This window comes from Cibotium barometz, chromosome 36, assembly GCF_041138505.1.
Source record: "Cibotium barometz isolate CiBa-2024 chromosome 36, ASM4113850v1, whole genome shotgun sequence".
Classification (NCBI taxonomy): Eukaryota; Viridiplantae; Streptophyta; class Polypodiopsida; order Cyatheales; family Cibotiaceae; genus Cibotium; species Cibotium barometz.
In genome coordinates this window covers 42,278,179-42,295,517 of record NC_141081.1, presented here as the reverse complement: position 1 = coordinate 42,295,517, position 17,339 = coordinate 42,278,179, and the positions used below count along the sequence as shown (strand labels likewise).

General features: G+C 37.2%; 1 protein-coding gene across 3 annotated transcripts in view; it reads left to right on the top strand.

Moving 5' to 3' along the window:
- The window catches only part of LOC147617911 (putative galactinol--sucrose galactosyltransferase 2), a 6,243-nt gene extending 5,412 nt beyond the window's left edge, over positions 1-831 (top strand). For all 3 annotated transcript variants that reach the window (XM_086776162.1, XM_086776163.1, XM_086776164.1), the window contains one exon: positions 31-831. In XM_086776162.1, coding sequence (XP_086632288.1) covers positions 31-402 — 372 coding nt within the window. In that variant the 3' untranslated portion in view covers positions 403-831. The remainder of the gene's footprint in view (positions 1-30) is intronic.
- The last annotated feature ends 16,508 nt before the right edge of the window (positions 832-17,339 follow it).

Genomic DNA, 17,339 nt, shown 5'->3' with positions numbered 1-17,339 from the left:
CTGATTAATTGTACATTTTCGCCTCTGTAGAAACTGGGCTCAGGAGTGGCATTTGCACCAATCGGTCTCCTTAAAATGTTTAACTCAGGGGGTGCCATTGTTTCACTGGACTATCAACTGCACAAAAGCAATGTGTATACTGAGTTTGAAGAGAAGCCCCTTGAGATCTTAGATTATGCTAACTACGAAGTTGAAAGAGCGGTCGGTGTACCTGTTGTTGCTACAATCAGCATGAAAATCCATGGATGCGGAGAGTTTGGAGTGTACTCATCGGTAAAGCCAAGGGAGTGCTCGGTTGACTCAGCTAAGGCTGACTTCACATACAATGCAGAAAGTGGGCTGGTGACATTTTTGGTGCCTGTTACAAAGAGTCAGCAACAAGATGTAGTCATTGAGGTCTGATGGGTAGTAATGCTTCTCTAGTTCATTCAAATCTTGCGGGGGGGGTTCACAAAAGAAGCGCCGGTAGCAGGATGATCATTATCATTCAAATCCTCTCCTTATCTAGAGAGTAGAGGTCATTAAAGAGTGCAGGCTCTTTGGACATACTAGTGTGTGGCTACTCCCACTTTGATTTGATCGTGCACAAGAAGTTATGGTGGGCACATGATTCTTTACATTAGCTTGACATGCCATTAAATGTCAAGAGTTAGGAGAGGAGTGTTGCATAGTATTCTTATTGAGAAATCTGGAGGCCACATGGCCAGAGGTAAAAGTTAATCCATTTTTTCTGGGGCTTGCCTTGGGCTCCTATTATTTGTACAAAATCCCATTTCTGGAACATGAAGAAGTTGTATAAATTCATTACATAGTTATGATCTTATTGATCAATTTGTTCCAGAGTGTGGGGAGATCCTTAGCCTAGATTTTGAAATTATTCTCCTCAAACAAGTAGTAATTTAGATGAAAGACCTTTGATTGTTTTTGCCATTGTGTAACCTTTCAAAAAAGGTACACACACAACCATTGGTTTGTAACTTTGTGCAATTGAAAAACACAGCATCCCTTAACAGACACCCAACAATAATCCGCATTTATATGGCGATGAGATACACATCTAATTACATATGAAGCTGTACTTTATAATCATTTTTTTATATTGCCAATATAGAAGAGCAAAAGACTAGTGAAACTTTAATGATGTCACTATGCCCTGCCTTGACCAATTCTGCATATATTGGGTGTCTAGATTACACAGAAAATGTTTTGTTTCTATGGAAGGGATTGTTTCCTTTGTTTATGGATTTGAGGTGCGACTTGTGTCACCTCTCCACTATACACTATGTATGGTCTTATCTTTCTTTTTTGTTCTCCACACATGTTAGAAAGGTAGTATAGAACTATTGCTTCTTGATAATAGTTGATGTTAGGTGATAGTATTCCTAACAAATATTTTTGTACAAAAGAAGTTGCCATCGTCAGACAAGCAATTGTTTCTCGCATGGACATCATCAGCAAAATTGGTAACCATAAAATGTTTATATATTGATTTTGTCAATCAACTCAAAGCAATGTAGCATTCACATCATTTTATCACACTTTATTCATGGTAGCAGTACTATTCTTTCAAAATTAGAGTGTAGAATTACCTTGTATAATTGAATGGTTCTCACACATTCTAAGATTCATGCAAATTTTCACATATGTTGCTGTATTGCCATGAATTTATAAGCTTGGAACAATATATCCTCCCTTTCAACAATTGTTCAAGTTGAAAGCTTACCTAGCTTTGTCGAAACATGTTTCATGGGGATCTTTGCCTTACTTCTCAGTTATGGGTGTGAGTCTGTCATTTGGAACCTCACTCAATTGTCATACTACAGAGCTCCATAGCCATGGGGATGTAGAGAAAGAACTTGAACCACCTTGATAGAGGTGAGAGAGGTTTCTTGCACTATGGATCAATCTCACAAGAAGTAAAAGAAGAGGGGCAGCTCATGCAAGAGAAGATTCTACAACCAATCCTATCCGAGCATGCATCCATCATGCTATGATGTAGAGATTAAAAAAACACAAGCAAGAGAGTAGGAAGAAGATGGAAGAGAGTTCACTAGTATTCTATTGCAAGGGGAATGATTGTATATTCCTTAATGTTAAAATTACTACTTTACATCCAAGTGGCTAGTGTTCACACTTGATTGGCCATGACTTAAATAGTATATTTATTAGTCCTAAGCAAGTATATATACAAAGTCATAGAATTTTCCATTTCTCGTCAAGCACAAAGTAAGATTGATTTATATTTTTGAGCGTCATCTTACAAAAGATAAACTTTCGCTATACAGAAGTGTGCCTTACAAAAGTATGAAGTAGGACGGGCAGGTGAGACCATGTTAATCGGAGTGGAAGGTGGCCACGTCCTCGTATCACCAAGCTTGGGTGTCGTCAATTCGAAGATGTGTCAATGGTCCATGAGGTGTTTAGTGATGCTACCTGGAGAGGTTAACTGCCACCGCGACAAGGGACCAATCCACAATTTGTGTTAGGACTTGTCACAAAGATAGACTTTGGATGGCCCTTTAGGTAGAATGCTTATCAAGGTGGTGTGTGGATGCTAATGCAGGGTTGGAGATATTGGTGTTGGTCGTTGAAGGGTAGCCACATCTCGTGTTGTTTGCAAGTAGCTTGGATCCTTTAAAGTACGGAAAGTTGTTGAAGGGTTCCTTGCCATTTATTTATCAAATTTGTACCAAGACCACCTTTAATTGATTGGCATGTACCTAGGGTGGGCCCGAGCTTCTTCGCAACAACATACTATGCCCATATCTTTGGTTTGTTTAAGAGATTGGGCTACCTCTCTTTGCTCGGGTGTGGTTTAACTTGAAATTTGCAAATGACAATGCAAGAGCGTTGATCCAACACACAAAATTTCCATTAGGTGGGGCATCTCTTAAATAGGTTGGAGTACATCATCATTAGCCTATGACTTGACATGCCCATCACAGATTGAGTATCTCTCATGCACTGCCACTTGGTCCAATATCTCATCTTGGAAAGGAAGGGGATAGTGATGCCTTTTCATAGCTGCATTGAGCATTGGGACTTGAAGCTTATAACAACCATAGCACAAGATGAATGTATATCCTCATCAAAAAAGGATCTTGGCACCTATGCAAAGGCAGTCAGATTGGCCACAAAGACCAATGGAAGAAGGTGAGAAAACGTGAGACTTGTATCTAGAGTAGATCAAGGTGTGTAGAAATGGATTAGAATCAACATCTTAGCATGTTAGAAAAGTAAGAAAAAGATTAACACTAATGATAATGCTAATGACAAAATGAAGCATAATGATAAGACAAGAGGCTTAGCTCAAAAGCTCATATATTTAATCTAATAGATAGAGTTCCTTTTTATAGGTTTAAGTACATCTCTATTAGTCATTAATCATGGCCCATAAGCTTGATTAAGTGCACCCTAACCTTTTCTAGATTTGAGCACCATCTCAATTGAAGTGAGTACCCACTTGGCTTCTATTCCCACTCCTTCTAGGCACCTACTTTTGGCTTCCACATAGGCTAGTCATTTACTTCATATAACTTTTTCTTGTTGATAATAGTTGATGTTAGGTGATGGTATTCCTAACAAATATCTTCTTTTTGTAAAATATAAGTCACCATTGTCGTACAAGCGATCGTTTCTTGCATGGACAATACATCAAAATTTGTAACCTTAAAATGTTTATATGCTGATTTTGTGAATCAACTCAAAGCAATGTAACATTCACATCATTTTATCACACTTTATTCATGGTAGCATTAGTCTTCTTTCAAAATAAGAGTGTAGAGTTACCTTGTAAAATTGAATGGTTGTTTCACACATTCTAAGATTCACACAGAATGTCACATATGCTGCTATAGTACTATGAATTTATAAGCTTGGAATAATTTATCCTCCGTTTTCACAATTGTTCAAGTTGAAACATGTGTCATTGGGAGTTTGCCTTACTTCTTCGTTCTTATGGGTGTGATCCATCGTCTGGAACTTCACTCCATTGTCACACTAGAGAGTACCATAGCCATGGGGGTGTAGAGAAAGAGCTTGAACCACCTTGATAGAGGTGAGAAAAAGGTTTCCTGCACTATGGATTAATCTCACAAGAAGTAAAAGAAGAGGGGAAGCTCATGCAAGAGAGATTCTACAACCAATCTTATCCGAGCATGCATCCATCAAGCTATGATGTAAGGATTAAAAAAATGTAAGGATTAAATAAAAACACAAGCAAGAGAGTAGGAAGAAGAGGGAAGAGAGTTCACTAGTATTCTATTGCAAGGGGAATGATTGTGTATTGCGTGATGTTAAAATTACAACTTTACATCCAAGTGGCTAGTGTTCACACTTGATTGACCATGGCTTAAAATAGTATATTTATTAGTCCTAAGCAAGTATATATACAAAGTCATAGACTTTCCCATTTCTCGTTAAGCACAAAGTAAGATTGATTTATGTTTTCTAGCATCATCTTACAAAAGATAAGATTCCGCTATACAAAAAAGTATGCCTTACAAAAGAAAGAAAGTAGGATGGGAAGGTGAGACCATGTAAATTGGATTGGAAGGTGACCACGTCCCCACATCACCAAGCTTGGGTGTCGCTGATTTGAAGATGTGTCGATGGTCCATAAAGTGTTCCGTCGTGATGCTACCTTGAGAGGCTAAGTGCCACCACTGATAAGGGACCAATCCACAACCTATGTCAGCTTGTCACAAAGATAGACTTTGGATGGCTCTTTAGGTAGAACTCTTGTCAAGGTGGTGTGTGAATGATGGTAATGCAGGGTTGGAGATATTGGTGTTAGTCGTTGAAGTGTAGCCACATCTCTCTTGTTTGCAAGTATGGATCCTTTGAAGTAAGGAAAGTTGTTGAAGGATTCCTTGCCATTTATTCACAAATTTGTACCAAGACCACCTTTAATTGATTGGCATGTACCTAGGGTGGGCCTGAGCTTCTTCGCAGAGCAACCCTTTTGTGGCCATATCATTGGTTTGTTTAAGATATTAGGCTACATCTCTTTGCTCGGGTGGTTTAACTTGAAATTTGCAAGTTGGAAGTGATTAGGATGGATAGTGGTGGAAAAGGTTCAACATTTTGGCATGATATAAGTAGAGAAAATAATAAATACTAATGACAAGATAATGACAATGCAAGAGTGTTGATCCCAACACACAAAATTTCCATTAGGTGTGGCATCTTTAAATAGGTTGGAGTACACCATCATTAGCCAATGACTTGAGACTTGTATCTAGAGTAGATTAGGGTGTGCAAAAATGGATGCGTTAAAGCATGGTTAGGTGGTACCACTTTTCTACTTTCCAGTAGAAAAAAGATGACTGGTTTTAGGGTTCCTATCATGATTTTGAATTCTAAATAACATTCTTCAAAGTACTTTTACGTACAAGAATCTTAGAAAGTAGTACTAGTATTTTCTAAATCTACCTAAAACTCTCTAAAACAAAATAAAAAGTAGCGTTAAAAGCAACGTCAAAGACATTGCTTTTTGTACCGCCTATCCATGCTTTTTAGAATCAACATCTTAGCATTCTAAAAAAGTAAGAAAAAGATTAACACTAATGATAATACTAATGAGCATAATGATAAGATAAGAGGCTTAGCTCAAAAGCTGATATATTTGATTTAGTAGATAGAGTGCCTTTTTATAGATTTAAGTACATGTTTATTAGTCATTAATCATGGCCCATAAGCTTGATTAAGCGCACCCTAACCTTTTCTAGATTTGAGCACCATATCAATTGAAGTGAGAACCATCTTAATTGAAGTGAGCACCCACTTGGCTGCTATTCCCACTTCTTCTAGGCACCTACTTTTGGCTTCCACATGGGCTAGCCATATTTTTCATTCTTTCGGTGCCTTTGACCCTTTGAACCATAGTCTATGATTTATGTAGCGATGCACACGTGTTTAGAAACACCCCAATAGTAAAGTAGAAACCTTTAAAGGCTCTGAAAATTGATTATAATTAGCATTAATTATCTTATTAACAGAGGCAATTTTTTGCTAATAGACCAAAGAATGATTTGACAATTAGAGCTTCAATGATTGTTGTTTATGTTTAATAAATCCATGTATACATCCTCTATAGTATCTATGATGAACCCATGAGTTAATTACTTAAGAGTATGATGAGAAAAATGGCAGTTTTATCCCCTCCTGGCTAAAATTTTGTGCCAATTGTTGGGCACTTTTTAAGCTTTTTATTTGATCAATAGTTCTCTTCTTTGATGCCTTGTAGCCATTTGATTTGTTATTATAGAATCTCCAAGTTATGCATTCTTGTGATGGATGAACTAAAAACACTTGGTTCTTGATTATTTTGAGGCTTGTAAAAAGAGGAAAAAATAACTTTCTAACTAATTAAGCAAACTAATTATTTTGCTAATCTAAGCTATCCTAAGGTGCATGATGCAATGATGGTGGGTGGCTCTGATACCAACTTGAGATTTACATCTAGACTACATTTAGGTGTGTAGAAGCAGATTAGAATTAACATCTGAGCATGCTAGAATAGTAAGGAAGAGATTAACACTAATGATAAAAATGAAGCATAATGTTAAGGCAAAAGGTTTAGCTCAAAATCTCATATACTTGATCTATTAGATAGAGTGCCTTTTATAGGCTTGAGTACATCTCTATTAGCCATTATCATGGCCCATAAGTTTAATTCAGCTCACCCTAACCTTTTCTAGATTTGAGCACCTTCTCCCTTGAAGAAGTGAGCACCCACTTGGCTTCTATTCCCACCTCTTCTAGCATGGTTTGGTCATTCCACATATTTTTAATTCTTTGGGCTATCTTTAAACCATAGTCTATGACTTATGCAACTCATAAAAATGTTTGATGGTCACATACCACTCCCCCTTTCTCCAAACATTATCGAATATCAATTCCCTTTTTAGCACTATGGGGCTTACCTTAATCCTCACCTAAACTTACCCTAAATCATTTCCCTTGATTCTAGGTCCACCTTTCTTGATTTGAGGTTCATTCTCAATGTTAATTGAAGACTTTTGTGTTCTCCACTTACCCACTTGAAGTAGGTGCCTTCTTCTGGGAATCTACCGTATGTGATTAATAACTTTTGAGGTTTACAATGCTTTCTAACATTTACCAGTGTGATTTCTATAACCTTAGTAACATTTTTTCTCTAAGGTACCTAATCCTCCTCATTTCCAAGTAGCATTCATCACTTATTTTTGAACACTCCCAACAATTAAGTGATGAATCCCTATAATCATACATATATTGCTCTACATCATTTGCTAGAGTGGCCCAAATTTGTTTGCCTCTTGGGCTACAATGTTTACATTAACTTGAGACTTTACACTATAGGTGGGAATAGGATTACAAGTAGAGGTGAGAGTCATGCCCTCATTACATTCTTAAAAGGGCATTTTCGAGTCTTGACTTCCTTCTTGGAAAGTCTTCTCCTTCTCCTTCTCTTTAGCTATCATGTTTGCTCTTCAGCTTAGAGTTGAATGCTAGCAGTCCTTTCCTATATATCCTATCTTATCACAATCATGACACTTCATCTTGGTCTTGCTTCTCATTGGTCATGATCCTAGTCCTTTGTGTAAGAATGCTTGTTCTTACATTGTAGGTGCAATTCAGGCTTTGATCCTTTGGTCTCCCTCCATGAAAGGCGCTTCTATGGCTTCACGATTTGGGTTAGGAAAGGCACTTCTATGGCTTCACGATTTGGGTTAGGAAAGGTGGTGGTGGACACCACCAATGGCCCAAACTCTTCACTTAGCATGCTTTTAAATAGGCTAGCAATGGCATCTTTTCTATGTGGGAGCCAACATTTGTTAGTTGTTGCTGCATGATACTCTTCAGTTATATGTGTGGGAAAAGATTCATTTACTTTCATGTCCAAACAAAAGAAATGATTTTTAAGGCTATTCATCCCATGACCCTTTGGATTCTCCTCTGATGGGGTTGTTGCAAGATCAGGGTGTCCAGTTTTATCCAGTTTATGCTGGACTGGGACAATGCTTGGAAAACAAATTTTGGGAGAGGCAAGGTACTTAAAATGAGATCAAGCAAATAATAGAAAATACGCTTGCCCTTAAATTAACCCAATATAACTTAAATTAATATAAATTAGTCTAATTAATCAAAAATATGATGAAATGATAAACAAATGATCTTTCCATACTTAGAGTGATCCAATTTATTTTTCCATAGATGCACCATTACAAGTACACTAGTCCCTATAGGTTTTAGATGATTCACATCAAAAATATAATTTTACTAATTAGATTATTAATATTTGCAGGCCTTCTGATAGTCTGGAAGAATTTTGAAAAAGAGTCATTAAAAATCCAACCATTGGATTTGCAATTTTTACTAATGTCTCAGTATCCACCCACTCTTTTGATCTACAAGATTGAGGATTTTAAGTGGTAGCTATTGAAGTGGCGTATATTATAACACTTTAAAGAACTTGAAATATTTAAAGAAAATAGACAAGTATCTTAAAATTTTCTCAAAAAATCAAGTTAAGCTCCATATTATGTGAAGATATAAGGTACAAAGTAGGAATCTCATATGAGTTTATATGTAAAAGATATTAGCATTTTATGGAATCAGTTCAAATTTGGGACAGGGTGTACACATTGACTTTGTACCTAAGAAAATGAGGACTTTTGACTATCTACTAATGCTTAACCAAATTATGCAGCTATATTTCCAACTTTGAATATGATGTTCGAACAAAAGAACTTGAAACGCAATTCCTTCATTTACTAGGAGAGATTAGTCACTAAAGGTAAACAAATGCCTGTTTTTTAACTGTTTATAGGGTGCCTGACTGGATAAAATTGGGCACCCTGATCTTGCAACCACCTGATGCAGTATAGTGTATGAATGCATCACTCAATCTTAATGAAATTATGGATAGGGATTTTTCATCTCTATTCATCTATTCATCTCAACTTCAAACTTCGGACACTCCTCTCTCATATAAGTAGATACTTAATTTGTACTTGTTGCCATGTGTGGAATCCTAAAAATAATAGAAGTGCTAATACCCCTTAATTTGCACTATCATGGATATGGGAATGATACTAATGAAGGTCACGGGTGAAGGCTTGCACATATGGTAAGTAAAAATCAAGTATCTACTCGTGAGAGAGAGTTGTAAATGAGAGAGAAGTGTCCACCCTTAGCACTTAAATGATATTAAGGCCCATGTCTACCTTAGCACCTGAATGATGTCAAGGCATGTGTCTACCTCCTTAGCACTTGAATGATGTTAAGGCATGTGTCTACCTTAGAACTTGAATGACACCCAATTTCTACGCTTGAATTAATGTGGGTACAAATATGACCAATGCAAGCCCAAATTTTAATAATTATGCACTAATTTTATTTTAGGCAAAAATGCAAAAAATACCCAATTTTACATTAGTGATTTAAGCTTCTAAATAATGTTGGAGTGTTAATATGATGAAAAATACAAGAATATCAACACCTCAAATTGGAGATTTAAACCCTTGATGGTTGAGATTAACACTTTAATTGAGCATTGATTACTCTATGTTTATAGGCATTTTTTGTTATAAAAATGGAGAGTAAATTGATGATTTGAGAGCTAGAGAGAAAATGAAGCTATAAGACGCAGATGTGAGCATAGAAAAATGATAGTTAAACATTCATATAGCTTCAATGAAATAAAAAACGTGTTTTATCCTAAGATGATTTTTAGCCTACGTTAAAATATGAAAACTGCTATACTACTTGGATTGTGCTTGAATTGCTTTGAATGCTTGATGTGAGATGATGTAGATAATCTCTTTCTCCTTGTCCTTACAAGCTTGTGGGTTTCCCAAATCTTCAGTAGAATCCCTCCAATCACTTGATTTGAGTTTATTTCACTAAATGGGTGGAAGAGGGAAAAGTTAGATTAACAAATTGATTAAAGCTTAATGATATCTACTAATTGGGCATACTAGAGTAAATAGATGGCTAAGGGATAGTAGTTGGCTTTGATACCAACATGAATTTACAAGTTGGGAGCAATTAAGGTACATAATAATGGATAAGGCTCAATATTTTAATGTAATCTAAGTAGAGCAAAATAATTAGTACTAATGGAAAGATAATGATAATGTAAGAGAGTTGATCCAACACACACACAATTTCTATTAGATGGAGGTCTTTAAATACTAGTACACACATATTAGTACTAATGGCAAGATAATGACAATGCAAGAGAGTTGATCCAACACACACACAATTTCTATTAGATGGAGGTCTTTAAATACTAGTACACACATATTAGTACTAATGGCAAGATAATGACAATGCAAGAGAGTTGATCCAACACACACAATTTCTATGTGATGGAGGGAATTTAAATATGTTAGAGCATGCCATCATTAGTGCATGGATTAGCTTAATCCTCACGTAAGCATGCCCTAAAATATCTCCCATGATTCTAGGTCCACCATCTCCCTTGATTTAAGGCTCATTCTTAATGTTGCTTGAAGACTTTTTCCCTTAGTAAATAATGCAGGTGCTATGTATGGGCTTCATGTGGCTAATAAAGTGCATGTGTGTGTGCTCCTTCTCTTCTTGATATTTCCTCCAACTCATTGTTGAGATATCAAGCTCAACTTTAGTACTCCGGACATTGATGACTTGCTTGGGTGGTGATAGCTTCTACACTTATGCCAATAGCATGATTGGTGAGATTATGTTTGTGCACCCAATGGTGGTGGATGATAGGCTATGTGACAACCACATTTGGATTACTAGAATATGGCATAGTTATAGTGCCAGCTCATATAGTGGGGTTCACACTATGGATCTCCTATTGTATGTTATAGTAGGAGAGTAATTTCCCTTATTGTATATTCTACTATCTCTTTAGTTTATGATTGTAGAGAAGAGAAGAAGATAGAAGAAATTCATCCATCTATATCTCTCTTGTGTATGTAAGTGTGTTGCTTGTAAGGAACTTGAGCTCTCCCTCTCTCCCACATTCTCTATATGGTATCAAAGCTTTGGTTCATGTGAGAGCTAATGATGTAAGCAAGAAGAAAAAACAAGGCAAGCAAGGAAGCGGTACATGGGTAAGGGTATGTCCATCTCTTTCCCTCTTTGATTTTGTAGCAACATGTTTGGTAGTTGAGAGCTATAAGCACAAAGGAAAGTCATTGTCTCTCAGATTGAGGCATTCTCTTGGTTGAAGGAAGAATACTATATTTTGTGTAGTTATTGCATGTTGCAATGCAATTCGAGCACATTTCGGGCCCCTTTTTGGCTCTGCAAGTTTTCTACAAAAGCACTCTATGAAAGTGTCGAATTTGTATGTGTATGCCCAATTTTTGGTTTGGTGTAAAGTGACAATAGAAATTTGGTTCTAGAATAGTTTGTGCAAAGAATCTATATTGATTTGTAGGTTGTTGCTGGATGTATGTTTATGTGACTATTCCATATACAATTATAGTATAACACGTGTGTGTGTGTACTACTGTGTTGAAGATTGCAAGTTTGCTATAAGTGAAGAAGTATTTTCGAGCACTATATGGTAATTTACTATAGGTAGAGACGTATGACAATCTATCCCAGATTGTGAGCTCAGGGGGTTCACCTAAAAATATATAAGTGTAGCACGTGAGTTCATCCAGAAGGGGTATATTAATTCAAAAAAATTACAGATTTACATTTACAGGAGGGGTTTTGAAAATATTTTTTTTAAAAAAAACCGTAAGTTTATGAAGAAAAAGGGATCACTTTATTCATAGAAGTATGTAAGTGTAAGGGGTTTTCCAAATATCCCTTGAACGCACATGATACATAAAATTTCTTAGAGGTGAACACCCTGAGATTGTGAGTGAGATGATAAACAAGGATAACTTCCAAGCATGGAAGTTTACGATAATTGATTTCCTTATTGGAAAAGGATATTGGGAGTTCATTACAATTGATGAAAAGGAGGTGAAGATCACTGAAGAAAATCCCACCCCTCAATAAGTACATGCATATAATATGTATGGCATGAAAGGGTCAGAAAGCTGATGTATTGGTTGTCTCTGTAGTGGATTCTATGAATATACATATACAGGATGCATGCATAACTAAGGAGAATTGGGATAACTTGGTGAAGATGTATCATTTATAGTCAACAATCCTTGGGTCGCATTGTGCAGCTCCTACTTTAGCTTTATCTTCCGAGCTCAAGTGTTTACTCGATGAATGTTAAAGGGCTTCTAGATGTCCTTACTTTTATTGGATCACCAATAGATTATGATGATGATATGGTTTTGATGACCTTCAATGGTCTTCGCAGGGATCTCGGGGGGGTCAGTATATGTAAACCCTCTATAGCACGTGTGTTCAAGGCCTATTAAAAAAACCCCTTATTTGTGAATTTTTCATGGATAAAATGCACCCTTTTTCTATTCAATTTGTGAATACCCCTTTAAATGGTACCCTTTTGTATGTAAAAAATGTGTAAAATAAGGATTTTAAAAATCCATTCTGTTGAGCTTACGTGCTATGTTTAAGGCAAATATGCATCATCAAGTAAATAGGGCGATGACAGAAGTGAGTAGCTGTTTGTGATGCAGCACATGCTTAGTTTCATGATAGGAGATGTGTTAGGATCAGGAGAGATTTGGTATGTGAATTTTGGCATTTCTAACCACTTGACAAGTCACGGGAGTGGTTTAGAGATATAAAGATATTGTGTACCCCATTGCACATGCTAGTAAAGTGCCACTGTCTATGTAGGATGGTAAACTGAAGTACTTGGTAGATGTATTTCATGTTCCAAATATTATGAAGAACTTGGTTTTTGTTTGGACAGAATAGTTAAGCAGGGTCTACAAGTGAGGTTAAATCTTCAGGTTAAATCTTCAAGGGTACTTTGTGGAAGACTTCAAAAATTAGTGTCGCTTTTTTGCACAAAGGGTAACAAAAATGGAAGGATGTTTACTTTGGATGATAACATACCTGAGGTGAAGAAAACGATGTTTGCACATGGAATGGATGTATGGGGACCGACCAAAACTTAGTTCTACAACAATTACAAGTTATAGGTATTATGTTACATTTGGATATGATCACACTAGAAAACTGGGGGTTTCATGAAGGAGAAAAGTGAGGTATATGCAAATAAAATGCATGAGATAAGATGGTGGGGGAGAGTATTTTTCTAACGAGTTCAATGATTTCTTAAGAAAGCAAGGAATCAAAACACAACTTACATGCAAGCATACTCCATGACAGAATGGTGTTGTAAGGAAGGAAAAATAGGCACATTATAAAAGTGGCATGTTCCTTGATGTATGAAAAGAACATTGTATATAGTTTTTGGACAGAAACAACAGTAAACCCCACTGCTACAGTTGTTCATGGTATGGCACTTGAACAAAAGTTTATAATCATAAAACTAGATGTGTCACTTAAAAGTGTTTGGATGTATTACATATGTGTATTTGTGATGAAGTGAGAACAATGTTAGATCCAAAGGTAGAGAAATGTATCTTCATTGGTTATGCTTTGGAGCACAAAGGTTATAGATGTTATAACCCTACCACTCGTGAGATGCGAGTAAGAAAAGATGTTGTTTTTGATAAGATGAGTAGCTAGTATGCACTAGTGAAGGCAATGAAAGATGTAGATGTAAGAAGTAATGATGGCGATTCACAAGTGCTTAGTGAACTTGGAGAGTCCTCTAGCAGTGGATCTAGTAGGTTGAGGATAGATGTAGGTACACATGTATCACACAAAGGGAAGGAAAAGGTAGATCAACCTTTTATGCTTAATTTGTCTTAGCCAGTCACTCATATGTAGATGGTTAATCTAGTGGCTCATATGTAGATGGTTAATCTAGGGGGTCTGAGCAGAGGCCTTGATGAAGAGCTTGGCATTCCATTAGTGGTTACTTCGGGTGTAAGGAACCATGTCTTTGTTAAGGACACCTAGCAGTGATCCAAGTGTACACAGGTCTACAAGGGTTAGATATCTCCTTGATAGGTTAAGATATGATGTATATAGCCCATCATTATGCTTACATAGTTGAAGTAATACAAGAGTTGGAGACCACTTGTTTTGAGTAGGCACTTGGAAATAAGATGTCATGGATGAGGAGATGGTAGCATTGGATTATTTTGGATACAAATACAACATGGAAGCAGGTGCCTTTGCCTAAGGAAAAGAAGGCGATTGGATGTAGGTGGTTGCATAAGGTCAAGCATAACTCAGATGGATCATTGAGTGGGTATAAGGAAAGATTCGTTGCCAAGGGTTATGCCTAGACTTATGGCATAGATATTCAACCTAGTTGTGAGAATGGCAAGTGAGAGAGTTGCCATTGCTATGGCTATAGAGAAGGGTAGGTCTTTATATTAGATGGATGTAAATAATGATTTCTTGCATGGTGATTAACAATAAGAAGTATACTTGATACAACCACCGAGTTATGAGAGTTATGAATGCCCAAATTTTGTGTGCAGGTTACGCAAAGCCTTGAATGGCTTGAAGCAGGCACCCAGAGCATGGTCAAATAAGATCGGGGAGACATATCTTGTTACCATTAGATTTCAGATATCCAATAAAATTTTTTAACTTTATTTACAAAAGATAGACAGAGGGATCATGCTATTAGTCGTTTATGTGGATGGCTTGATTCTGGTGATAGTGATGCTAACATATATGACATCAAAATGATTTTGAAGAAGAAGTTTGAGATGAAGGATTTAGGTGAGTTGCGGTATTTCTTGGGTATAGAGATGGTAAGATAATCTTATGGTATTTTGTTGTTATAGAGGCAATATAGCTTGGATATGTCTAAGTATAGTATGATAGGCTATAAATCTATTTTAGTGCCATTGGAGCAGAACACAAAGCTTTCTACAAATACAAGTGAGCTTTTGGAGGACCTCACTATGTGCACGTGACCTACATAAGCATTACTAGGCTGGACTTGAGCTATGTTGTTGGACTATGCAAGCCCCTAAGAAGCCACACCTGGATGTGGCTATATGGATATTTTTCATACATAAAGTCCATAATTGATTATAGACTTTTCTGCAAGGCTGGTACATAGAGATACAACTACATGGATACACAGATTGGGTTAACAGTGTCAGAGATAGGAGATCTACCAGTAGCTTTATATTTTCTTTTAGGAGTGTTGCTACGAGTTGGAGTGGCAAGAAACAACTAACAGTTGCCTTGCTGAGTACAAAGGTAGAGTACATGGGCATGCCTATGGTAGCTTGTGAGGTAGCTTAGTTTTAGGAGCTACTTGTTGATATGGGTGAGCTTGTGGATAGGGCCGTTATCATTTATTGTGATAACATAAGGAGTATATAGTTGGTGAGTAACCCAATTTTGCTTGCCTTTTAATTAATGGACAAGTTTTTGAGAAGTCTAATAAATCCATCAGTACATTTGTAGAGTGGTGAGGGAGAAACTGGCAAAGACAAATAGAGCTCCTGATTTTGAGTGGTTGGTGAAAATGGTTATTTTCTTCTTTCTCCTCCTTTTTCTTATTCTTTCTTTCTTTCTCCAATCTTCTTCCTTTTCTTCATCTCCTCCTCTTCCTTTTCTTCTTCTCCTTCTCCTTCTCCCTCTTTTTCTTTTTCTTTTCTTCTTTTCCTTGTGTCTTCTTCTCCTTTTCTCCTTCCCTTCCCTTCTCTAATTCTTTGTCTTTCTTCTTATTTCTTCTGTGTGTCTTTCTCCTCGCTTCTCCCTTCTTTCATTTTTCTTCTACTATAGAGAAGGCTGTCGGGTAGACACAATAGTGTGGACGGTTGATGTAGGCACGGTGAGGGCAGGTTGATGCACTGGGGTAGGCGTGTGTTAGGGGCCATGAGTTCGGAGAAGAAGGTGCAAGTGTGAGCAGGCTTAGGTGCAATGGTGTGGGTGATGCTTGCGCATGGCAAACGCTTTCAGAGAAGAAGGTGCCCGCACGAGTGGGTAAAAGGAACAGGTGCGTGCGTGGGTTTGGTAGGGGGTACGTGAAGAGGTCAGTGGGGCACACGGGTTTGCAGGGGCTAGTAGAAGGGGTACTAGGCGAGTTTAAAATTTAGGGGGAATAGGCTTAGGGGGTGTGCGTGGGTAGATAGTAAGGAGTGGGTTTAGTTTAGTTTAGTTTTTTTTCACAAGAGACACATTACTCATACCACCTCATCTTGTAGGGGGAGATTTTGAATTTGCAACCTATTAGTGGGAGAGGGAGAGAATGAGCGGGTTTAGTGAGCGATGTGAGAGAGCGTTAGGGGATTTCTAAAAGGGGCCCTCCAAGGGTTTTCTCTCTCTTCCTTAAATCAAGAAAAAATATTTAAAATTTACACAAATTTTCTGCTCTTCAGCTTGTCCACATCAAGAACACATAACATGTTATTTTGAAATAAAGGCACCCATTTTTCAACTCTTCATTGGGAGTCTTGCTCGATTACTAAAACGAGGTAATTATGGGGGAAAAGAATGCATCCTGAGAGATCACAATTATGGGGGAAAAGAATGCATCCTGAGAGATCACAATGCAAAGAATTTAACACTACAAAGATAGCAAGTAAGAAAGCCTTCTTGCTAAGTGTTAAGTGCATCAGCTATTCCATCCATTTACACTCCTTCTATGGGCAAAAAGAACGTGTCGTCGTGAGAGATCACACTTCTGACTTCATCAAGCAAAGAATTTAACCTATAGGTAAGGAAGCCTTCTTACTAAGTGCTAAGTGCTAAGTGAATCAGCAATTCCATCCATTTGCATTGCTACATATTCAAATCTAGCTGGGTATAGATTTACTTTAGACTTTTGTAATTAGTCACATAAGTGTGAATATCTGGCCTAGCAAAAATGTCTCCACATCTTCAAGGCATGCACCAATGTAGGAAGTTCTAAATCATGTACACAACATAATTCTATTCATGCAGTCTAACCTTGTGAGATTCATAAGCCAGAGGTTGACCTTCTTACATTAGGACACCATCAATGGTGAAACCATTTGCATCAGTGATGACCACCTCAAATGGCTTATCAAAATTTTGGCAATTTCAACATTGGGTAAGTAATACCAAGGCCACGTTTAACTTGTCACAGGAGCTTTGACATTGCAGACTCCACTAGAACAAAGTGTCCTTCTTCAGCAAAAAAGTTAGAGGGAAGGCAATTTCGGCATAGTCCTTGACGAAGATCGTATAACCCAAAATATCATCAAACTTCTTTAACTATCTTAGGTCTTAGCTAATTGATCACTGCTTAGACCTTTACAAGAATCAATTGAGATTCCATTCTTCGACACCACAAAGCCTAGGTACTCGGTCTACCAAGAAAGTGCATTTACTCTTCTTGGTAAAGAGTATGT